Source organism: Talpa europaea (genome assembly GCF_964194135.1).
Source record: "Talpa europaea genome assembly, chromosome: 9".
NCBI lineage: Eukaryota > Metazoa > Chordata > Mammalia > Eulipotyphla > Talpidae > Talpa > Talpa europaea.
In genome coordinates, this window is record NC_140076.1 from 26926371 (window position 1) to 26951470 (window position 25100).

Sequence of the window (25100 nt, forward strand, 5' to 3'; positions counted from 1 at the left end):
GTCCAATGAATATTTTTTTGGATAGTTGTGTACTCTCCTGTGCATTAGGCTCAGCTTTCATGGTCTAGGTTAGAAAGATAGTTAAATGCACAGCTATGCTCTGAGTTAACAAGTGCTAGGCCTTAATCACATCCTGGTCATCATTCTACCCTAATCCCAACGAGTGTCCACATGGCAACAGACTAGCAATTGGCATGTGTCGAGGGATATATTACTCAGTTCTTTATTCTCAACATAATCCTCACTACAACTTACTGAGTACTAGTATGATCCCTGTTTTTAAAATCTGGAAATTAAGGCAGAGAACAATTAAATGACATGTCAAAGTCATGACACAGCTAGTCAGGGATAGAGCCAGGGTACAATTCCAAGCAGAGTGACCCTGTTGCTTCTAAATATTTTGGTGAGTGAGTGAGTGAATGAATGAGAGGGAAGAGGGGAAGGAGGAGAAAGAGAAAGTATGGGAACAAGTGTGCCCAAATAAGGTAAAAATTAGCTCTAGGTGAACTGGAGCTCAGAGGTTGGTTCTACTGAGGAGAGGAAGCAACTGTGAAAAGTGTCCATAAACCAAGAGGTGCCTAAAGTGAATGTTGTGAAATGAGCAGGTAGTCGTCGATGGGGGGAGGCTGGGCAGGCAGATAAGCGAGCCCTGCTGCTTTCATGCTGGACACCACCACTCCCCCCCCGCCCTTGCCTACTCAGGACAGTTGTACAACTACCCCATCTCCACTGCATCTGAGTCTTCTTCTTTGTCCAGCCTGTTTATAAACTTGCCAAGATATTTCCCAACCTGAAGTACATTATCTTTCCCTTCATTCTCCCTCCAACTGTTGCCCCATTCCTGGCTCCCTTTATAGCAAAACTCCTAAGAACAGTCTATGTTCCATGACACCATTTTTTCTGTTTTTTTCCTAAATCCAGTAAAATCTCATCACCACACTCCAGTGACATGGCTCTCGTCAAGGAATAAAGTCCCTGTCACTGGATCCTCTCGCCTTACCAGGCCACCGCAGTGCTCGGCACAGCCTGTCCCCGCATCCTTCTCGGACACTGCCTTCCCTTGGGAACTGAGACATCACTCTCTCCTGCGGATTTTCTGACCCAAGCTCCTGTGAGCCTCCTGCAGTGATGCACCTCACCACCCAAGTGTTGGTCTTTACAGTGACACCCATCAGGGCATAGTCCCTGGAAATACTTAAGTGATTTCCCTCCCCAGCTCCCCACCGCTCCTGCCCCTGCCCCACTCCGACCAAATCCAAACTTGAGCCAAGTGGGCAAAGCCTGCCTGCCCCTGCTGCCCTGTCTTTCATGCCACTGTGGGTGGTGCTCTCGAGGACAGCCAGCCCTCCAACTGTGCTGTCCCACCACATCCTCCCAGCTCCCTGGGAATTGGTGGTTCCCGTTTGCAGCAGAGGAGCCTGAGAGTCAGATTTTCCATCTCTTGCGCAGGAGCACAAAGGAGGCAGATATCCTCTGTCAAAGTTTCTGCTTCCAGATCCTCGCTCCTCCCATTTACCACCCCTCCCCGGGCCTGGTTGCTTCAACTTAAGTGCTCTGGGTGAAGCGGGAGGGTGTTAGTCTGACTCCTTTTGGCTTCCAGTCTTCCATCTGGGTTTCCTCTTGAGAGTGCAGTCGTTTATTCCTCGCTTCGCCCCAGGGACGTGGTGGTCACGTCTGCAGGACAATGGAGGCTCTTACGGGTTGAAATACTAAATCTCCCCAAATGAAAGGCCATCTGCAGAGTATGAGAAGAACAAGGGCTGAATGATTTGATCAGACATCTGTGGGGCCTCCTGGCATTTGGAGTGTGAGTGCCTTAGAGAAACTAACTATTCTGGCCTCAGGGAATTGGCGACTGTTAATCTTGGTGATTTTGACCGCTGACTGCCCCAGAGGTCCCAGCTTGCTGTATGACTCAGAATCCCCAACACTCCCCCTATTCTTCTCTCACTGGGATAGTCAGGAGGCCATTTCTAAGGCATTTTAATTTGGTAATAACTTGACTGGCCCACTGTCCTGGAGCTGCGTATTGTAGAAGTCACTGTTGCTGTCTAGATGGGTGTTGAGTGAAAGCTGCTCATCTTTGATGTCTCCCTGCCTTGTTCAGCCTGGGGAGAGCCTTCCTACTGGGTTCTGGCCTCCCAGGTGCTCCAGCTATCAGGGCAGCCTCTCCTCCACAAAATGTCCCCTGAACCCAGGGATCCTGGACTGTCCACAGTCCTTATTCTTTTTTTTTTTTTTTCATTTTACTAATGAAAGTTGTATATAACACTACTTTATTCCTGCATCTTCTCAAATGTTTCTTCCTTGTGTTTGAGCTTTTCCTTTCCTACTTGGTGAGGTCTGGCTTTGCATTTTAGAACCTTTTGCCGTCTCTGTCCAGTTTCAGTCTAGTGATGACCACCTCTGGGGGGGTGAACGCCCCCATGATTTCCTGTGCCACTGGCCTTCTCCCTCTGCACTCGTTCAATGTAGGTGACATGTTTCTTCCTCTAAACTTGGATACTAGGTTGATTTGCTGCCCGTTATAGTGTCCTCCAACAGCCTGAACTTCCTCATCCTTCTGGATGGGCATGGATCAGACTCTGGGCTTCTGCCTCAGCTCTTTAGGAAGAGGGGAAGACATGAGCATCCTACAAATGTGGGAGGGTGCATTGAAATACCTTTGACAGTTCTTGCTCCTGTGAGAAGTCACAAAGTGATTGAACCTCATTTTGGTCACTGGGCTTCAGCAATGGCCGCAAAAGGGAAGAGCACAGCCCTTGTTCTTAAAGCACCTTGCCAGATGTTGATGGTGTGAACCAGAGAGAGGAAAGATATTGCTCAACATTTGCCACACGTATTTCGGCGATGCACTGTGTTAAAAGATCAACCATCCTTCATCTTCTTTGTGAAACTTTCTGGGATTTAGAAAGACCTCAGGAACCCTCAGTACAAGGCCAGCTGAGCAGAGGGTGGGGATTGAGAGACAAGGATATAAGGGCCTCAAAATGCCTCCCTGCTTGTGTACATATTTCAAAGAACTGTATGTGGCCTTACCCTTTTCTGCATCCATCTCCAGCCACACAACCACTGTGTGCCATCCCTGCTCGCTCTGTGGCAGCTCTCACTGGGGCCCACACCAGGGTAGTGTCCTGCACCGCTGTTAGCAAGTTCAAGTCCAGTGTCTGTGCTGGCAGTCTGCCCTTGGGCAGTCTCTCTTCATCTCTCTGAGCCTCATGTGTAGACTGATTAATTAATAGAGAAGTAATTGAAAAAAATCTATAGTATTTTAATCACTGTGCCTAGTACAAAAGGTCCCAGTAAGTTTAGTAATTACACTGGAGTTTATATTTTATTTCTAAAATGTAGTTCTTTACATAGAAAATATTATTATATAAATTCTCTTGTTAAATCTTTTTTTTTTTTTTTAAAGTTAGTCTTGGTTAGACTATTTTTTTTTTTAATAGAGGCATTTTTTTTTTATTTATTTGTTTGTTTGTTTGTTTTGTTTATACATGCACTGGGTACAGTCAGAAGCGCGGGAGGGTGAGAGAATTCACCAGAGCCAGAGTGGGAAGCAGAGCAGGCAGAAGGACCGAAGCACACTGCTGAGGGGAGCAGCGGGCGGCAGGAGAGGTCTGCGCGCCATGTGGGACCCTCCTCTGGTGGCCGGGGAGCAGCCGGGGATCGAACCGGTGCCCCAGAGGCCGCGGGCAGCTTCGCAACCCAGTGCTCAACCGCTGCGCCACCAGGGAGGCCCTCTCTTGTTAAATCTTTGACTTTCTTTTGCTTACCAAAGAAAGTCCCAAGTCTAACTTGTCAGTCAGCATCTTCTTTTGCGTAGCAGGCTTTCCATTTCATTGTATAGAAGACTAAAATAAATGTAGATTTCTAGACGAAATTGCATATGGATACAGATGAGTTTGTCAAAATTCAGTGAGCAGCCACTCCATGTAAGACCCACCGGGGCACATGGATGAATCACGCATGACACATGCTAGCAGTGACATCATCGGCTATCTCATACAGAGATGGCTACCCCGCCCCTCCCCCACCTCACCTAGTCCCTGCCCACGGCAGCCTCAAGGGAAGGCTTGCCACAGGCCCCAGCACAGCAGAGCAGCTGGGCATCAGTGTGCTGGCATTGGGCCCAAGGGTGGAGGCAGAGGAGGTTGGGACTGGAAATTGGCGAACTGCCAGGGCTCACTTGGGTGCCCCAGCATGCGGGCCTCCTGGCAGCCAGTTAGCGTGTCCTGTTCTTCCCTTGAGGTTTTCCTTGGATTGCATTGGCTTTTGGTGGCAAGGTGGTGACTCCAGCCTCATAGTAAAGACACAAGGACATTGAAACCCAAAGATGCAAGGTGACTAGACTGCAGTCACACAGCAAAGCCAGGGCTAGAACATGCATGTCTTTAGGAAAATATTCAGTAATCTCTAACTTGTGGGTTCCAGAGATTCGCCTGTTTCCAGGCCAAGTGCAGTGAGACTTTCAGGGTCATCATGGTCCTTCAGAGGTTATAGGGGTCTTCTATGTACCCATCCCCGTGCAGGGATAAACCAGACTCTAAACCAGACTCCCTCCATAAAATGAGGGGGAGATACTACCAGCAACCTCAGCACAGTATGGCAGGTGCTGATGGGGATAGGCACGTCTTGCAGGTGGCAGGGCATGACTGTGGGAGCACAGAGGGGGCACTTTGCCCAATCTCAGTAGTGAGATTGACTACTGAGCCCATTTGTGAAGGACCAGTCGGCATAGCCAGGTGGAGAAGGACAAGGAAGAACATTCCAGGCAGAGAGTTAAGGAGAGCATCCTCAACTAAATTCTTGATGGCTACAGTAATCCCTACCACATCCATGTGACCTGTATCCAGGCACTGTGAGTGGCTCTGCTGGCTGGGTCATAGTGTGTGTGCAGAGACAGGGCAGGTAAGCCTGGGTATATAGGAACATTGCAAGGAAGACTAATGATTTTATTTCAAGCCTGAGCATCTTCTCCTGTAGGTCTCCAGGCTCCACTTTCCTAGTGTGGGAGCCTGGATGGTGTTTCTGATTTTCTTGGTATCAGGCTTACTGCATAGAATCTGCAGCACCCATACTGGATTGGGCAGATACCATATTCTATTGAGGGGCTTTGTTTATTTACTTACCTGTTCCCTTAGAGTTTTTGTTCTGTTTTGCTTTTCCCCCTGGATGCCTTGATGCGGAAAAGGAGCTGAAGTGCTGATCATAGGGATGAAGTTTTATTCAAAATTTAAACACCGACAGCCCTTGATGAATTAATAGGCACTGACTACTCAGTGTCTGGCAAACTATGACTTTCCTTCTCTTCCCACAGGCCTGCTGAATTAGCCACCAAGTACGCAAACTTTTCAGAGGGAACTTGCAAGCCCGGCTATGCTTCAGCCTTGATGACTGCCATCTTCCCCCGGTAAGTGCCCATTTCTTCCCACCACCTACTCCACCTGGTCCATGACCCAGGAGTCAGAACCCATGTCCTGGTGGCAATTGATGTGCTTCTGGGAATACAGGATTCTGTTGTAACTTCCCGCACGTGCCCTCGAATCTGTGGGTCCACAGGAAGGACTTTGCTTTTAGTTGGTTGCTACCCCAACTCCACTCTGTGCCCTCGCCACACCTTACCGTGTCCTGCCTCTTGGTGTGTGCACCTGCCTGCATGACTTGTATCTGTGGTGGGAGGGAGAACCTAGAGCCTGTGTGGTTGCCCATGGAAACCAGGTCTCTTGAGGCAGCCCAACAAAGCTACAAAGCACAGAAGCTCCTAGTCATAGTGTCAGGCCTAGCTTTTTTGGAAGCTAGGATCAACTAGCTGGCTTCAGGGAAGCATATCCAAATAATGCAGGAACAAAGAGCAGTTTCTGGGGCTGGCTGAGTTTTAGCACCTTCCCTCTTTGTCCATTTTGCATTCTGGAGTTCTGATTTCCATAACAGGCTCACTGAAGAGGCTGTGCCAAACCCTGAGAGTTTCTTTTACCAAATTCCAACAAGAGGCTTTACTTGTGTATCTGCCTTTTCTGCTGGGGTTTTCTCCTAAAGCCTCAGTGTGGAAAAAGACTGAGGTTGTCTTGTCCGCAGTTGTGCAGTGAGACCGTCAAGGTCATTTTGTTCCTTCCTTAAGTTAGTGGAGTGTCTTGACTTGTGAGGGCAGGTGGAAAAGCATCCCATCCTGTAAAAGGTGGGACGGAGCACTTGGACCACCAGAGGAGCCCTAGGGTGGTCTCTTGCGGTGGGCCCTACTCACTGGAGGAAGGGCTCGTGTCTTCTCCCTTAGAAGGCTGAGGTTAGGGCACGTGGTGTGCTTGCAAAGGAATGCTGAGAGCAGCTTGCCCAAAAGTGGATCCAGGAGATTGGGTTTTCATGCTCCTTTTCTTTTACTTTTTCTAACATGAGCAATCCAAGCTCCATGTATAAAACTGCGGACTGAATATCTGGTGTTCACCTGGAGACCTCGTTGTCCAGGGTCTCTGTTCTGAACTGATCCCACATATTTTGCTTCCCCAATGATTGTTCAGTGCCTCTTAAGTGTCAGTGTTCTTACACGTTTTCTCAGGCCTGCACCTCTCAGTACCTGGGGCCAGATACATGTGGGTTTTCATTGACCTGTACATAGGTTTCCTTTACTTTTTCTAATTGAAGGTAATGCAAATTGGGTTCAAAACAAAACAAAACAGGGCCTCCCTGGTGGTGCAGGCAGTTGAGCGCAGTGCTGTGAAGCTGTCTGCAGCCTCTGCAGTGCCGGTTCGATCCCGGCCAGCTGTGGAGATACCCACATGGCGAGCAAACCTCTCCTGTCTCGCCCACTGCTCCCCTCAGTAGTGTATTTCAGTCCCTCTGCCTGTTCTGTTCCCCACTCTGTCTTTGGTGATCCTCTCACCCTCCCGCACATCTGGCCTGTACCCGGTTCTTGTATAAATAAATAAATCTTTAAAAAAATAACAAAAACACCCAAACAATACAAAAGGGTATGAATTCAGATCCCTTCTCCAGAGAGCATACTCTATTTTGGCCTATTTTAAAACCTTCCTACCTACCCCTAGCAATGTATGTTATAGATTATCTTATTACTGGCATATATGGAAATCATATTTATTAAATGATTGCATAATATAAAATTATATGGATATGTTATAATTTTATTAAAAGGTTTATTGAACTTTAATTTATATACATAAAATTTACTTTTTAGTATAATTCTATGAGTTTTAATAAATGCATACCTTTGAGTAACTACCATAGCAATTAATTGACTATTTCACCCCAAAAGTTCCCTCAGGCAGTTAAGGTTCTTGCAGTTAATCTTCCCCTGTAGCTCTCAGCCCCTAATAACCACCTTTCAGTTTTCTGTCCCTGTACTATTCCCTTAATGTCATGTAAGTGAAATCATATAGTATATAGACTTTTGAGTCTGTTACCTTTATTTCATGTAGTACATTAGAGATTCATATGTGTTGTGTGCCTTATTTGTTCTTCTTGTTGCTGCATACTATTCTACTGTGTTGAAGTAAGAGTCTATCTGCTCAGCAGCTGAAAGACATCTGGGTTATGATATAAAACATATAAAAAAATTTTAAAAATTAAAAAAAAGAAAGACATCTGGGTTACTTCCAGTTTTTAGTGATTATAAATAAAGCCATTATAGACATTTGTGTACTATATTTTTCACTTTATAAGAAACTGTCAAATTGTTTTCCAAAGCAACTGTACTATTTTGCTTTCCCACCAGCAGTGTTTAAGAGTTCCAGTTGCTCTATATCCCTGCCATCAGTCTTTTTAATTTTAGCTATTCTGGTTGATTTGTAGTTCTAGTTTGTAGTTTGAATTTGCATTTTACTAATGACTTATGATGTTAAGTATCATTTTCATGTGCTTATTTGGCATTCTTTCATTTTGGGGGAACTGTTCAAATCTGTTGTCATTTTTGTAGTTGGTGATTTGTCTTCTTAATGAGTTAATAAGGCTTCTTTACATATTCTGGATAGAAACCCTTTATCAGATAGGTCATTTGCAAATATTTTCTTCCAGTGTAGGTCTTATCTTTTCTTTCTGTTAACAGTGTCTTTCACATAGTGGTAGTCTTTAATCTTAATGAAGGCCAATTCATCGATTTTTTTTTTTTTCTTTTTTGAATTGTTTTTTGGTGTTTTACCTAAGGAATCTTTCCCTAATCTGAGAACAAAAGATTTTTTTTTCCATATGTTTTCTTCTCGTTTTTTTTATAGGTTAACATACATCTGGGTCTGTTACCTATTTGAAATAATTTTTTCTATATAATGAGAAGTGAAAGTTGAAGTTCATTTTTTGCATTTGGATGTTCAATTTTTCCAGAACCATTTGTTGATGACTATCCATTTCCCTTGAATTACCTTGGCATGTCTGTTGAAAACCAGTTAATCATACATATGTGGGTCTGTTTCTAGATTCCCTCTGTCCTTTTTCACTGATTCCTCTCTGTCCTTGCACTCAAACATATATAGATAATTGTGTCTTCTATTAATATCATTTATTTATTTCCAATCTGAATGCTTTATAGTCCTTTTTCTTGTCTTTTTATTTTTGTCACCAAGTGTTATGTAAAGCACGCGTGCTCACTCTACCCTAAGGGTGCTGGTGTGACAACCTGTCCATGCTGCAGAATCCTGTTCCTCTCTGGAAGCCAGCATTTGTACTATCTGCTGGGAAAGCCTCCCTTCCTTCCTCAAGAATTGCCTGCCTGTATACATCTCCCTCTAGTGAGAAAGATGGGGAGGAGTTAGCATTGGGCCCAGAGGAATGCAAATTTATCAGGCACCTGCTGTACCCCAGACATCAGATTAGGGCCTTTTCTCTGTTGGTCTCATGGATGGAAAGTCTTTTCTGACATCCACCCCCTTGCACACCCAGTTACTCTCTCCTTGGCCTGTCCCACCATAGCACCACACTAATGCCCCTGTTGTTGTGTTCGTAGTTATATGTTGCTGTTTCTTCTCCCACAATAGGCTGTGACCTTTTTTTGCATGGAGACATGGTCTTGTATCATCATTGCCAATACTCAGTGGAGACTTCAGCCACATAGTTGGCACATAATGTTTGTTTTATGAATGGGTATTAATTTCTGTCCTCAGGAGACTGAGAGTCAGAGGGTATGAGAAATGTTGATAAAATGCGCTTTTCAGTGAGGAGAGTCACTGAAGAAAAATAACTATTTTGATATATACCAATACATGAGAGATTAGAAAGAGATGAGATTTGGAGAAAGAAAGTTCTCATAGCTTCTTTGCTTAAAAAGGCTGTGTGAACCTGGAAAAGTCTAAGCATTACTTAACTCATTCATCAAGAACATGATGTATCTTGGAGCTATAAACATTAGATCATTCCAGCAAAATTTAATGTTAGACACTAAGTGAATTCTGTTTTCTCAGTGACTTGCATTATAATTAGATAAGTTTCTTCAGGAAGAAATAAAGATCCCAGAATAGATTATGGCATATTATGGCAGACATTTAAAGTGTAGGTTTAAAGAAAAAATATAACTCATTAAACCTTAAATGACACGCCCCATGAAATTTCCTGGCACCACTTTGCTACCTACATATGAGTGGCTTCTTTTGCTTTGGTGAAAAGCTGAGTGTCACACCTGTGTAGATGGTAGGCAGTGGAGCCATTCAGCATTGGGGGTGATTGTGGCATGCGCACACCAAGCCTGTGGCAGGTAATTCAGCAGAAAGCACAACCCAGATCCAGGCTGTGGCCACACTGCAGAGCAGTAACAGCAGCAGATGCAATGGTGACAGCTAAACTTATTGCTATGTAGACAGAGATGTATCAGGTCCTGTGCTAAGACCTTTCCCTACTTTTTCTGTTTTAATCTTCCCAACTTGAATTGTATAAGGCAGGTATTGTTATGATTCCAGTTTTAAATATGAGGAAATGGAGGCATAAGGAAGTCAAGCCATTTGCCTGGGGTCACACAGATAGGAAATGATGAAGCTGGGTTTTAAACGCAAGCACTCAGCCACATGCTTAACAACCACATTCTGCTTCCTCTCACAGCTTCTGTTTCATGGAAAGACTGGCCAGTGGCCAAAGTACAGAGGTCTACCAGATGCCTGGTGCGGCTAATGAGGCACTGGTATAGCAATTGCCTCCTTGCTCAGCTCTGCAGGGGAAAACCACACCTCTCTTGAGACATGCTTTGCTTTAGGAAGGCCAGGGTATGTGGTGTGGATCTGTGACTGTGTGTGTCTGTGATTCTCATACTGCTGATGAATCATTGCTGTGGTCCAAGCTGACAGTTCCCCAGAGCTCAAGGATGGCCTTTGAAACCTTGCTGGGCACTCTGAGGCAGGAAGTCCGGAGTATGGACAGAGTCCCAGCTGCTTGTTTTAGGATCCTTGCGTGAGAAGGTACAGAGGCCTATTGCACTGCCCTGGGGATTTTGAAAGCTTGTGGGCTCCTGGCCAGGGTAGCTGGGTATCTGGTATCCCCACATTCCAAAGCCCCTCCCTTTCTGCCCTTCCAGAGAAAGATCCTGGGACTTTCATCACTAAAAACACCAGGGAGGGGTGTAAGTTTGAGAGGCATCCTTGCTAAGCTTTGTCCTATATCATAAATTACAGAGGAGAATAGAGCTCTATCCGCTTCTGCAGAATCACTGTCCTTCTACACTGAGCCACTGCCACCCGGGAGTGTACACAGAAATCCTTACAGTTGCTTTATCCACTTCCTCATGTCCTCCTAACTCTGAATCTCTGTGCTCTGACTTTCACTTTTGTCCCTCCCTTCTCTGAAATGCTTTTTCCAGATCACTCAAAAGGACCAATGAGTGCAGTGACCTTTTTCAAGCCTTCAACAATATTGATCTCTTCCTCTGTTTTGAAACTCTTCTCTTTTTAATTCTTTGTCCAAACTCCCTTCCAGTTCTTCTGATTTCCCCTTCTCAGTCTGTTTCACAAGCAATCTCCTTTTCCCATAACCACCCTTAAATGTGGATGTCCAAAAAAAAAACTACCAGAGTTCAGTTATGGCCCTCTTTGCACTTCATTGCTTCAGTTACCTATATGTGTGCTGATGACTCTTAAGTCTATTTGCAGTCCATTCTCTCCGCATCATCCTGCTGGACAGCTCCACTTGATGACTCAAACATCTCAAACTCAATGTTACTGAATCTCTTATGAATCTAATGAGCCCACATTGCTGATTTCAGTGAATAATACCACTGTTCTCTATATCATCTGAGCCAGAAATCCTGGAGTTATTGTTTCTCTTCCTCTCTCACCAGATGTTCAATTAGTTGTCATGTTCTGGCACTTCTATCCTCCAAAATATCTCTTATCTGATGTCAGTCCCTTTGGCTGTGCCCTTATTCCCCAACTTCTCCTAGATTTTGGAGCTGAAGACTCAGGGACCTGGATCTTCAGTCTCTTCACTGACTTCTTCATATCACTATTTAATCATACTCAAGTTTCCCCCATTCCTTAAAAAGTTGTTACATTGACTACTGTACTATAACTAATGAAAATAGCTACCATTCTGTTCATTCAACAAATCTTTATTACATTCCTATTATATACCAACCCCTTTTTCTGGGCTCTTCCTTCCTTCCTTCCTTCCTTCCTTCCTTCCTTCCTTCCTTCCTTCCTTCTTTCCTTCCTTCCTTTTCTTGCATGTTTTAATTTATTTATTTCTTTGTTTGTTTTGTTTATACATGCACTGGGTACAGTGAGAACGCGGGAGGAGGGGGGAGGGTGAGAGAATTCACCAGAGCCAGAGCGGGGAGCAGAGCAGGCAGAAGGACCGAAGTACACTGCTGAGGGGAGCAGCGGGCGGCAGGAGAGGGTCTGCGCGCCATGTGGGACCCTCCTCTGGTGGCTGGGGAGCAGCCAGGGATCGAACTGGCGCTGCAGAGGCCGCAGGCAGCTTGGCAACCCAGCGCTCAACCACTGCGCCACCGGGGAGGCCCTCTTTCTTTCTTTCTTCCTTTCTTTCTTTCTTCCTTTCTTTCTTCCTTTCTTTCTTCCTTTCTTTCCTTCCTTTCTTTCTTCCTTTCTTTCTTCCTTCCTTTCTTCCTTTCTTCCTTTCTTTCTTCCTTTCTTCCTTCCTTTCTTCCTTTCTTTCTTTCTTCCTTCCTTTCTTTCTTCCTTTCTTTCTTTCTTTCTTTCTTTCTTTCTTTCTTTCTTTCTTTCTTTCTTTCTTTCTTTCTTTCTTTCTTTCTTTCTTTCTTTCTTTCTTTCTTTCTTTCTTTCTTTCTTTCTCTCTTTCTCTCTTTCTCTCTTTCTCTCTTTCTCCTTCTCTCTTTCTCTCTTTCTCTCTTTCTCTCTTTCTCTCTTTCTCTCTTTCTCTCTTTCTCTCTTTCTCTCTTTCTCTCTTTCTCTCTTTCTCTCTTTCTCTCTTTCTCTCTTTCTCTCTTTCTCTCTTTCTCTCTCTCTCTCTCTCTCTCTCTCTCTTTCTCTCTCTCTCTCTCTCTCTCTCTCTCTCTCTCTCTCTCTCTTCTCTCTCTCTCTCTCTCTCTCTCTCTCTCTTTCTCTCTCTTTCTCTCTTTCTCTCTCTCACCCTTCCTCCCTCCCTCCCTCCCTCCCTTCCTTCCTTCCTTCCTTCCTGTCAGAAGCGCGGGAGGGTGAGAGAATTTACCAGGAGCAGAGCAAGCAGAAGGACCGAAGTACACTGCTGAGGGGAGCAGCAGGCGGCAGAAGAGGTCTGCGCGCCATGCGGGACCCTCCTCCCGTGGCCGGGGAGCAGCCGGGGATCAAACCCGCACTGCAGAGGCTGCGGGCAGCTTCGCAACCCAGCACTCAACCACTGTGCCACCAGGGAGGCCCCCCATTTAGTCTTTATAACCATTGTCTGGAATAAATTTTGTTATGTCCATTTTAAAAATGAAAATGCTGTAACTTACTCAAGGTCACAGTAGCACAGAGCCAGAAATCCAACCCACCAATCCCATCTGATGTCCTGAATTTTGTCTCTCAACCATGAATACCATGAATCTGTAAGGGAATGCAGATTACTTTTATTGGAAATGTTTTAATTACTTTTAGTAGGTACCTGCTACAGTGAAATTCTTGGGAGCTGAGCCTTTCTGGGAAGAGCAGAGATCTCAGGACCTAAAGCTTCTCTACTGTGTGCAAGGGTTGACAGCTGTGCCTGGGCTGGACAGACCAAAGGGATGTCCTTGACCTGGAGTCTAGCTTGAAGCTGGAGGACTTGCCATTTGTGACCTTTGGGTTTTTCTGCCATCATTTTTTTTCTCATGTGCATTTCAGTGTCAGTTGTTCTGACCTCCTCTGGGAACTAATCCATATCCTGTTTTTAAATTATCTTCACTTCTTGTCTCTGCTTCTACTCTTCTACTTCCTCCATTGTTCAAGGACAATAGGACCCCATTCTCCAGGGTCCTAGAGCTGTACACCCATCCCCTTCCTCTTCACTCTGTCTTGAAGCCCTAGTCAGTAGATCTGCAGTAGCTGGCTGGAAGTTGGGTTTTCTTTGGAAAAATCTTCCCTAGAAAACCACACATCTTTGCACAGGTGAATGTTTCACACCTATACTGTTGGGCTTTGCTTGGTTATAAATTTATCTGCTGCAGGTAAAGTGCTAAGTTTCAGTTAGCTCACTGTTCCTGATGGTAACAGTGTGTCTTTTCGCATTCCTCAGTTCCAGACCTGATGGGTTATATCTTATTCTCTTGCTGACTGCTCCTGAAGATGGGTGCCAGGCAGAGCCCTTGGTGGAGGAGGGCTCCAGCAGGGCTTCAGTCAGCTGGGAACCTGTTATGTGCTGTAGACTCAAAAGGGCCTCCCTGGTGGCGCGAGGAGTTAAGACGCAACCTATGAAGCTACCCGTGGCCACTGCAGTGTGAGTTAGATCCCCAGCCAGGGAGCTACCCACATGGTGCAGCAGACCTCGCCTGTCTCACCCACTGCTCCCCTCAGCAGTATATTTTAGTCAGTTTGTCTGTTCTGTTCCCCACTCTGTCTCTGGTGAATCTTCTCATCTCCTATACCTCTGACCTGTACCCCAGTTCTTGTATGCATAAATAAAATAAATCTTTAAAAAAAAGTGACATGAACTGGTCTGCAGCAGGCTTTTTGAGAACTGGAGAATAAAGTTTTAGAAATGATTACAACAATTAGATTAAGTTTATATTTGTTAAATCTGATGACTGCTTTTTTATTTATATGTAGATTTATATATTATTGAGGTAACGTTAGCTTGCAGCACTATATGGGTCCTAAGAGTGAACCTTCTCACTACCAAATGTCCAGCCACTATGTACCACCAACAAATCAGCCCTTTCTACTCATTCCCAACCCACTTCTTCTCTGTTGGTAACTACCTTTCTATTGTCAGAGTCTAAGGGTTTTTGTTTTCGTTTTTCTTTATCTTCTACATGAGTGAGATCATACAATATTTGTTTTTCTCATTTTGGCTTATTTTTTTTAGCATAATCCCCTCCAAGTCCATCCATGTTGTTGCAAATGGCAAGATTTCATTTTTTATGGCTGAATCGTATTAGGTATTTCTATCACATCTTTATCCGTTCATTCATTGTCATCACTGGGAAATCTGATAATTTTAAATGAAGCTTGTATTTTGTGTGTGTGTTTTAATTTTTCTATTTTATGAATCATAATTTTTCTGATTCACTTTCATTATGTATATATATATTTAAATATTTTATTTATTTTTGCATAGAAGAACTGGGGTGTAGGCCAGAGGTACAGGAGGTGAGAGGATTCGCCAGAGACAGTGTGGGGAACAGAAGAGGCAGAACTACTGAAATACACTGCTGAGGGGAGCAGTGGGTGAGACAGGCGAGGTCTGCTGCACCATGTGGGTTAGCTCCCTGGCCAGGGATTGAACTCAGGCTGTAGTGGTGATTGCTCTGAGACCACCAGGGAGGCCTTCATTATATTTTATAAAAGTATCATTCTGTGATAGAATTGATATTTAGTAAAACAAACTGGTCCTTCACAGATAGTTTGAGAAACATTGGACTGTAGTGATAAGAGCATAGACTTTGGAAGTGGATAGGGCTGGGTTGGCTTAACCCCTCTGGACCTCCCTTTTCTGTTCCATACCTACTGACCTCAGGGTTAAGGAAGCAGCACATGGAGACAGACACACAGCCAGATAAATGTGCTCCATAAGGGGTGAAGACAGAGGACTATCAGTACTGGGGGGCAGGCACAGGGGGAGGAGCATGAGAGATAGATTGGGGGATTTGTGGGGAAGGTGATAACCTGGGCTATTCCAGGAATGAGGGGACTTGAGCAGTGAGGTCAGACACCCTAGTGGGGAGCACTTTCTTTCCTGGCAGACCCAGCTCTAGGCTATACCAGAGAGCAGGAACCTAGAGGTGCATGGAAGCGTGCTCCCCAGTGAGAGCAGGCAGGCAGGCAGACTGCATTCCTGTGGTATTTGTAGGTTGATTTTGTCAGATTAGCAGCTTTGCTTTTTTTGGTTCAGGTACAAGATCCCCACGTGGGGAGCTCTGCTGCTTGTGAAGAGCAAAAGCTGGTGAAAGCACAGAACGTGATCCTGGCCCTTCTCCCAAGTTGTGTGAGGCTCCAGGCCAGGAGCAGCCGTGCTCCCCTCCTCAGTGAAAGGGAGGGCCCAAGTCTGACCCACCCACACAAGTCATAGACTGAGGCAGAAGCTCTGCAGAGGAGGATGCTGGCAGTTTCAGGACTTATTCCTGCTCTGCCTACTTTGTTTGCACCTGGCGGTCTGAGAGGTGGTCACCATATGATGGGCCTCCCCAAATAAATCGCCAGAGCTCAAGGGGAAAAGCAAAGGTGAAGCTGTTCCTCCTCCAGGTGGAGGCAGAGCACTAGTCCCTGCCTGTCCCCCACCCCGCCATCATGAAAACATTCTATTCTCTGCCCCCACACCGTGCAAAGAGCCCAGGCCCAGGCAAATGAAGTAGAAGCCACAGCCCCACCCAGGGAACCTGGGTTCAGTGAGTCAAGAGAGATCTGGGTAGGAGTGGGGGATGCAGTGGAGATAACCTATATATAACCCCTAGCAAATGGGTGGCATCATTTAGGGCAATGAGGATTGGAAGGCAGGGGGCAACATGGCTTCTGCTCATGAGAGCCCCTCATGGGAGTGTCACTGACTGCTGGCAGCATCACGAAGGCAGGCCTGTTGACAGCTGGCCTTGTGACATCTTGGTGATGAAACAGACCCCCCACCTTCCCTGTGTTCGAAAGCTTGGCATGGGAAGTTTCTTGCATCAGAACAACTTGAAAAAACACTGTTTGAAAACAGCTGGTTGGAAAAATAAAAGGATACCTTTTATTCTGTTCCTCAGCCTCTCAAGAAAGAGAGTCTGTCCCAGAGGCACCAAGAAGGGTAGCCCCAAGCAGAGCAAGATCCCCAAATAAGGCCAGGCATACGCATGGGGCCTGGGCTTGGAAGCCGGTTCTGCGGGGTCTGATCAGGAAAGCTCTGTGCCTGCTCTCTCCACTGGTCCTGCACCCATGCAGCCAAGGTGGCTACTGTCAGTGAGGCTCTGGCGGAGTAAAGGGCCATCTCCTCCCCATCTCACCTTCCATCCTCCTGCACTTCCTGGGGACTAGCCAGAAGGGGTGAGGGCAGAACTCTCTCTGTGTTTGCCCTTTGGGTCTTTTTACCTCTCTAGGTCACGGCTTGTACTCCTCTGCCTCTCTTCTGGGGCAGAGGCTGCTGGCGTTCAGATGCTCCTGATACCTAGTCCCTCCCCGGCCCAGAGGGAGATGCAGGGAAATGACCGCTTGTTTGCCTAGGTACTATGAGACCAAGTGGTCCCCCATGGGAAGAATTCTTCTTTAGAAGAAATGACCTTTTTCAAATATGGTCAGCAGCTGCCTCCAGGGTAGCCAGTTTTGCTGGTTCCAAGCCTTCAGGAAGAATGAAGAGCAGCACAGCTAAGCCCGTGACCTGGGCTCGAGGCAGTAGGGGCTACTGGGATCCAGCAGAGTCACTGACCCTCATGGAGATACATTCCTTGGCTGCCACTCAAAACTGCTCAGAAAAAACAAAGGGTTCAGGGCCTACAGTCTGGCCAAGGAGAGCCGTGAGCTCAGGCCCAACTACATACGGTGTGGATTTAGGGGTGAGCCTGGCTCTGTTGTCTGTGTTATGGCTCACGCAAGGACTCACACCATGGGGCATGTTTGCTGGGAAGAAAGAAAGGGGCAGTCATTCTCTGTCCTGTGTCTGCATCTCCAGGGCTGACCTCCTGTCCAGGGCGAGCCCTCCACAGGCAGAGCTTGGTCACTGGGTGCAGGGAGGAAGGGCCCAGACGCAGTTCCTTGGCTCCTGCCACACGTGCCCTCTGGTGGGACATTGCTTGTTTTCTGCCAGGCCATGATGGGGCCTCATCCCTGCCTATGTTTCAGCCCTTTTCTGAGGCCTGATTTCAGGAAATGGACCGCTTTGAAGCCGGGGTACCAGAGGTCCAGCGTATTCACTGTCATCACTTGGTGCTGAGGGGAGGAGGGGAGAGATCATCTTTACCACCCAACTTCACCTCACCTTGAGGGCCGGGCCTTGCCGTGACCATGCCAGGTCCACAGCGGCTCGTTCTTGCTACCTCCGCTCAGATGGTGTGGGGCCAGGGGCTCTCCCTCCTCAGTCTGAGCAGTGAAAAAGGCTTGAGTTTTGGAGTCAAGCGAACCTGGACTGAATCCTAGCTCTACTGATTTACTAGCTGTGTGACCTTGAAAGGGTTCCTGAGACATGCCCAGCTTTATCTCCTCGTCTGCACAGTCACTACCTTGTGGGCAGTCGTGAGGATTCTGTAAGGTGTGTGGCCTGGCACTGGCCTGCAGTGGCTGTTCAGTCCTCACACCCTCTTGCCTCCCTGTCACTGGGACCTTCCGGTATGTGTCTCGGCTGGGAGCCGTCGGGACTTGCACAGCTGTGCACGCAGGTGATTGGCATTTGTTGATACAGGAATGCTTCCACATATCGGAAAGTGTGGCTTTTGGCAATTCCAGTCACACAGGACTCAACTGATAACTTGTAATTACTAAAAAGGCTTCTGACCACCTGACAGAGCTGTCGGAGCAGCCGTGATGATGCCAACCGGTGCCCTAACCAGGGTCTGGCCATACTGAATGATGGTCTTTTACACCTGGGTGCCATGCAGGTACTCGTACTCATCCCCCATCCCAGAATGCTCTCAAAATCCTCTGCTTTAGAGCTGCTACTTCTACAGGCAACTTGGGTGTCACCTGGCATGAAGCATAGCAGGCTCTGTGCTGAGAGCTGTTAGTGGTAGCCTCTCCCTCAGCAGGGGCCTGAACGAGGACCTCCTTCAAATTGGGGGGCTGGCCACATGAATGTGCTGTCTGTAGTGTCCCCCACATTCTCCACCTTGAAGTCTCCAACTCAGCTGTCACCTCCTCTGTGAAGCTTTTTCCTGGTCCCCCAGCAGTTAGCCTGTGCCTCTCTGTGCTGCTTCACACATTGCAACATAGCTCCTGCCTGGGTCCGCCACTAATCCTAGTTTATTTTCCCCTTTCCCCCCAACCCTGTGTCACCACTTACTTGAGATGAATGGGGGAGAGCCCCATTGCCCTTGCTTCTCTCTGTCGTCAGCACCCCATCACAGCTGACTTTGACCTTCTCATTCACTTTGGACTTCCTTCCCAGCAGCCACACCACCTGCATCAACACTGGGAAGAGTCTAAGATGATTCAGAGACTATATTAAGTTCTAGATAATTCTTCTCTTGATTCATTAAGTTTGATAATCTCCCTTGATTAGCTCAAATAATTGAGAATTACTTCAGTTCTCTTTGAATGCATCTTTATTGAGTGCCGCCATTGGGCACTGGGGAAATGGCTTTGAGAAATGCAGACATGGTACCAGATCACCATCTGGGGGACAAAAGTTGAAGCTGTACTGAGGGTTCCAGTGATATTTTGGCCAAGTTGAAAAGTGAGAGACCCTCACTGTGGGCGGCATCTCAGTGCATGGCCCTGGCTGACTCCACGCTGTTGTGAGTGAACATCACAGTAGTTCTGTGGGCTGCCACAGGACTGAAAGGATGACAGCTTTGTAGCTGCAGAAAAGCTGGCTATGAATGGCTTCCATGGAGCAGGTTTTCAAAAGGCAGAAATGACATCTGAAAAGACTCTTCTGAGCGAGACTTCTTGGCATGTTCACCCAAGTCAAGCCCAAACAAAAGACTGTTGATGACATTTCTTCTGCATAAGTCACGAAAAGCTTCAGACGGAGGGTGAGCAATTTCTATTTCTGCAATTCAGAGACCATAAAGAATGAAGCATAGTTTGGGGAAAGCATGGCTCCATCAGTAAGCCAGTGTCTTCCAAGTAGAATTGGGAAGGTCTGCACAGCATGCAGCCTTAATCCGCAGAACCCCCTGCAGGGCAGTGCAGGGCAGGGCACCGGAGAGGTTGCTGCCCCAACCTCCACCTTGTGGGGCCAGACCAGGACTCACAGATTTCCATCTGGACCCTGCTGTGGGAACTGAGTGCCAGGGACCTAAGGTAGATCCTCCTCTTTCTCTAGCCCAGGTCAACCCATCTCTGCAAGCCTGTGTAAAGCTTTGAAGGGACAGCAATAAATAAGGAACCGTTTCCACCTCCCAAGATAACAGTGGTTAGGGGAGCAAGACCAGGGACGTGTGACTGCAACAACAGAGCAAGCCAAGGAGTTGAGCACACATGGATTGGGACACCTAACCAAGCTAGGGGCAGTGAGGAAAGCGTCCTCGAGGGGGTGCCACCTGTGCTGACTATTGGAAGGCTGAGAAACTGACCAGAAAAAGAATCTAGGAGAAGCACTCACGCTGAGGAGAGGAGATGCGCTGGCAAGTAGCTTGGGCCCAGGGGACATGGGATGAGCCCTTGAAAGGTTGAGAAGGTGGCTCTTTACTGTGAGGTTAGCAAGACTTCGGAGGCAAGGTCTGTGCTTTCTCAAGGTCATTGCCTGGAGTAGGGGACAGGACTAGAGGGTAGACGGAGGCAGGAGACTCCTAGGGGGCAGCGGTGGGTTGCAAGGGCAATAATGGTGAGATTGTAGGAGAGGAGAAATGACAGTAGGTGATCTGTGTAGGAATGAGGAGGAGGGAGGAGTGAAAACAGATCCCCAGTTCTGTTTGGGGCATCTGGGGAGATGGTGGCTCCATTTCCTAACCTAAGGAGCACAGGGAGAAGACGGGCAGGTCTAGGGGCAGCTCTTAGTTCGTTTGGAGAAATGGTGAGCTTAAAGTTCCTGTGGAGCAGCTGGTGGGGATGTGAAACACCAATGGCCTCTTAGTTTTGCCAATTTCTTTCTGTTATAAACTACATTGCTATGAAAAATGATCTTATAAACAAGTCTTTATGCAATTCCTTGGAAATTTCCTTATGTCTCTGACCTAGTGAAAAAATTATTCTTGATATCACACTGATTTGTTGTATTTGTCCCACCAGATTTCTCAACTTGAGATCTTTTTTGTCTAAACTTCCTTCCCATTCCTTTTCTCATTATTTATCTTTTAAGCATTTCCATATACTGGGGTACCATGCTGGACACTAAGCATTGGAATAATACGCAGTCCCAACCACAAAACTTCAGTTTAAAGGAGTACCAAACAAGAAAAGAAAATTGGAATCTAGAGTGTTGATGGCATGCTGAATGAAAGTATAGGATACCATGGACATACAGGAAGCAGACACCCAATTAAATTAAGGGAGGCATAGATGTCTGGTGGACTTCTGGGTTCACTCCTCTCCTGCCATTATTTACAGTATCTCTTGGCCCTTATTCTAATAATTTGCTTCTAGCACTTAAAAGCTAGAAGCTTTTAAGAAGATCTTCTCATTGATTAATTGATGAGTGCTTTCCTACTGTTATTCAGTTAAAAATTTTCTCCCTCCCGCCCCTGTATATTGGCAGGAATGAGTGGGTAGATTAGATCATTTCTGTCATTCCGCAAAACAGGTTGTCTATGGACCTAAAATTTTCATGGACCACCCCTTGCCTTCAAGGCCACAGTCAACCAGAACCAAAGAGTTGTGCTTTTCCTGGGTTTCTGACCTTCTCTGGAATCATTCACGGTCTGCCCCACACCCCCAAATTTTCTCAGCACTACCTGTTCTCAAAAGACACGTCATGGCCTCTTTCCACAGCCTGGGCAAAAGGGCCGTAAAAGTTCTTTTCTCTCTCCCTCTCCAAGCCTGCTGCACTGGGAGGTGTGCGACAGAGGACACTGAAGAAGCCATCTTTTTTGGGTGAAGTGGTCAGAAAATGACTTTTGAAAGAAGTTGCCTTGCCTAAGTCTTGAAGAGTGTATAGGAATCGGACAGTTGAAAACTGACAGGGAAGGTGTTCCAGATAGAGGGAATGTGTAAACCAAGAACAGATACACAATAACATCCAGAGAACTGTAAGTACTTTAGCATATCTGAGGCATAGTGGTCTTTCCTAAAATGCTGGAAGACAAAGCTGGAGAAGTCATCCAGAGCCAGATCCTGGAAGAACTTACAGATCATACTAGAAAGATTCTTATTTTATCCTGAAGGACCTGGGGAATTATTGACATGTTTTAAGCAGGAGACAAGAAAATGACATGGTCAGATTTACTGTCTGGGAAGATTATTCTAACCCATACAGAAGATGTATTGGAGGAAGGAGCTTGGAAACATGAAGATCAGCTAGAAGACTCAGTAACTGCTGAAGGCAGTCCCATGAGAACAGAGCAAAGAGATGAACACTTAGGAAATAGAATCAAAGTGTCTCCCCTCTCCTCCCAGAACATCTGGTGTGGCATTTCTCCCACCACCACCCTATCTGATCTTAATCTTAACGTTGTTACCTGTCTCCTCCTCCAGGACAGGCACTGTGTGGGATTGTTCTTTGTGGCCAACTCTTACCCCTCATGGTACCTGGCACTGATTAGGTACTTAGAAAGTGTTTATTGTGCCTAACAAATTGATTTGATGATTAACAGTATGGAAGGCTTGGGAGAGGACAGGATCTGGAATGACTCCCAAGTTTCTGGCTCCAAAGATAGGAAAAATGAGGATGCTGTTCTTTGAGTTAGGGAGGGAACCCAAGAGCCTCTTCAGTTGTTTCAGGTTTTAAACTTAAGACTTCTGTCAGTAGGGGAGGACAGGGCAGTGATCTTGAATTTGGTTGAGGACATAAAGAGTTTGAGATTCCTCTGGGACACTTAAGGAGAGATGTAGAGTGGCCATTTGCATGTGGGAGTGCAGGAAGTCAGCTTAAAGATGAAGCAGTGGGGGCCTCCCCAGTGGCGCAGCGGTTGAGCGCTGGGTTGCGAAGCTGCCCGCAGCCTCTGCAGCGCCGGTTCGATCCCCGGCTGCTCCCTGGCTACCGGAGGCGGGTCTCGCATGGCGCGCAGACCTCTCCTGCCGCCCGCTGCTCCCCTCAGCAGTGTACTTCGGTCCTTCTGCCTGTTCTGCTCCCCGCTCTGGCTCTGGTGAATTCTCTCACCTCCCGCACTTCTGACTGTACCCAGTGCTTGTATAAATAAATAAATAAATCTTTAAAAAAAAAAAAAGATGAAGCAGTGGGAGGTATCAGCATGCAGATGAAGTGGCGTGGGCAACAGCACCAGCCTGCCCAGTGAGCCCCACACTGGCATCATATAAGCCTAATCCGCCTGCCGACATGCTTTGTGTGGCTGGTACTGTTTTCAAATAATGTGAATTCTCAGGTGGTGTGTCCACTCTGTCGTGCTATGTAACCCTGCCACTTGTTTTACATCTGGCCCAATCCATGTGTTTATGGTACCTTCTTGGCTCTTGTAAGCATTTAAGTTTGTACTTTTTGAAGGAAAAAAGAAGAAAGTAGAAGGGCATAACTCTAGGGAATATCAAGTCATGAGGGATGAATGGAAAGAATGAAGGACAGTGGGAAAGAATGGCCAAAGAGATTGGAGGAAATCACAAGAACAGTGTTTTATTCTCTCTCAAATTGTGGGAAGCAATGTAAACAATGTGTAACAAAGTATAAAATGTGGATTCCATTTGATCCAACAATTCCACTTCCCAATATTTAACATAAGGAAATAATCATATCTATTCATGAAAGTTATTATAATATGATGCTTGCTGAAGTTTGTTTATAATAGCATAAATCTGGAAACAACATAAATGTTTCTTAGTTGAGAATGATTAAATATAGTGTGTCCGTGTGGTAAAATAATATGTAATCATAAAGAATGATGAAAATATAGTCAGAATTTATCGTTAAATTTTTCAAAAGCAAGTTATGAAATAGTATGTGTGTGTGTGTATATATATATATATGATCCCATTTATGTTAAATATCTAGTTATAGAAAGAAAAGTCTGGAAGCTTTCACACACAAATCACAAGAACCTCCCAATAGCTAAATCTAGTAGACCTTTCTCTGGCCTCTGTGCTTTTGACCTTTCCATGGTTTTTGACATTGTTAACCTTTCTTGGCATCTGTTCTTTGCTGTCTTTCCCTGACCTTTGACCTGTAGACTGGCACTCAGGACTGAAAAATGGCATACTCAATCCTGGGAGAACCCTTCAAAACTAACAGCTTGTTTATATCCTGGCATACCCAAAGAAGGGCACTTACTGGCAGTTCCTGCAAAGGAGCAGTTAGGGACAGTGTTTGCCTGGTCCCTAGTCCCTTTGAGTCTACTTAACTCTTCTGAAGCCTTCCCAGGGTCTCTGGACATAAGTTTCCTCTTCTTCCCCACCTCCCCCACCCCTAGCAACATTGCATGGCCATCCCCTTCCCATGCCTTCTGTTCAATCAAGGAGCTATTTTTAACAGTGTTGTGTATACCATGCTTAAATCCTGGCAAAACACCAGGACTTTGGATGGACACCCGAGATGGAAATAGTCTCCCACAATCTCTCCCCTTTCTAAAGTTTTTCCTTTTAAAGAGAGAAAACAAGACATCCAAGTGACTGAGCGTATGCCATGGCTCAGTGGGTCTAGAACCCCTGTGTCTCAGAATCATGGGATTCCCCAGTCCGTCCCTCATTCCAGTAGCCAGAGGCTTTTAACCTCCAAAGGAGGCCCATCCATTTTAAGATACTCAGTGACTGCAGTGTTTTAACTAAGAAAGCCAAATCTGCCATTCTGTAGCTTCCTCCTACTTCTGCCTGCCAGGCCACCCAGAGTAAGTCTAATCCCTCTTCTCTGTCAGATGTCCAGAGACTTGGAGCTGGTGACTGTGTATCCTCAGGTTCTCTCTGTTCTCTCTGTTCTCAGGGGGCGCCATAGGGCCTCCCTCTCAATGGGGTTCTCTTGGGGTCAGTTCTGCTTTATTGTTGTTTCCTTTAGGAGGCACCCAGGGTGGAGTTTAGGCTTTCTTAGAGGTGGCCTGAAAGGACAACAGGATCAGCATCTCCCCATTTTTGATGCTCCTGGTCATGACTGATATCCAAGAGCCACTACTTTAGTGATGATGTCACACTGACCTCAGCCCATACTGGACATGCTGCTGCCAAGTCGCTGTCCCCTTCTTGCTCAGCATGGGTAAGGAGACCTCTGGCCTCGCATCAGGACTGGCCACGTAGCTGCTGGATCTTTTTTGGTCTTCCTTCAACTTCGACAAAAATTTTATCTTTCCTTTCTGTCTTCCATAAGTTTGGTGATTAAGTAATTTTAGCCTTGTCCAAACAATATTCAGTTGAGCCTTGAATAACAGGATTTTGAACTGCGTGAGTCCACCCATATGCAGATTATTTTCAATAAATATATTGGAAAATTTTGGGGGGATTTGTGACAATTTGAAAAAACTTACTAACTGCTTAGCCTAGAAATAGCAAAAAAAAAAAAAAAGGAAAAATTAGGTATGCCATGAATGCATAAATATATGTAATAACCATAAAATTGACTATTGTGCTGCATTTTATACTACTTTTGTAATAATATTTGTAATAATTTTGTTCTCACTTCCTGTTGCTTTTGTGGTGAGCTCAAGTACTTTAAGTGTCTGCTTAACTATTTACAATAGCTAAGCTTTGGAAACAACCCAAATGCCCAAAAATAGATGACTGGATCAAGAAGATGTGATACATATATACCATGGAATATTACTCAGCAATCAAAAAAGATAAACACATGCAATTTGCAGCAACATGGATGGAGCTGGAAGGGATCATGCTCAG

The 25100-nt window shown here is 45.9% G+C and overlaps 1 protein-coding gene across 11 annotated transcripts in view; it reads left to right on the plus strand.

Moving 5' to 3' along the window:
* Positions 1-25100, plus strand: part of ST3GAL3 (ST3 beta-galactoside alpha-2,3-sialyltransferase 3) — a gene marked incomplete at its 3' end in the record, with an annotated part of 165599 nt that overhangs the window by 89979 nt on the left and 50520 nt on the right. For 9 of the 11 annotated variants that reach the window (XM_084243587.1, XM_084243591.1, XM_084243593.1 and 6 more), the window contains one exon: positions 5321-5413. The exons of the other annotated variants lie outside the window; for them this stretch is intronic. In XM_084243587.1, coding sequence (XP_084099713.1) covers positions 5321-5413 — 93 coding nt within the window. The remainder of the gene's footprint in view (positions 1-5320; positions 5414-25100) is intronic. 11 annotated transcript variants of the gene reach the window in all.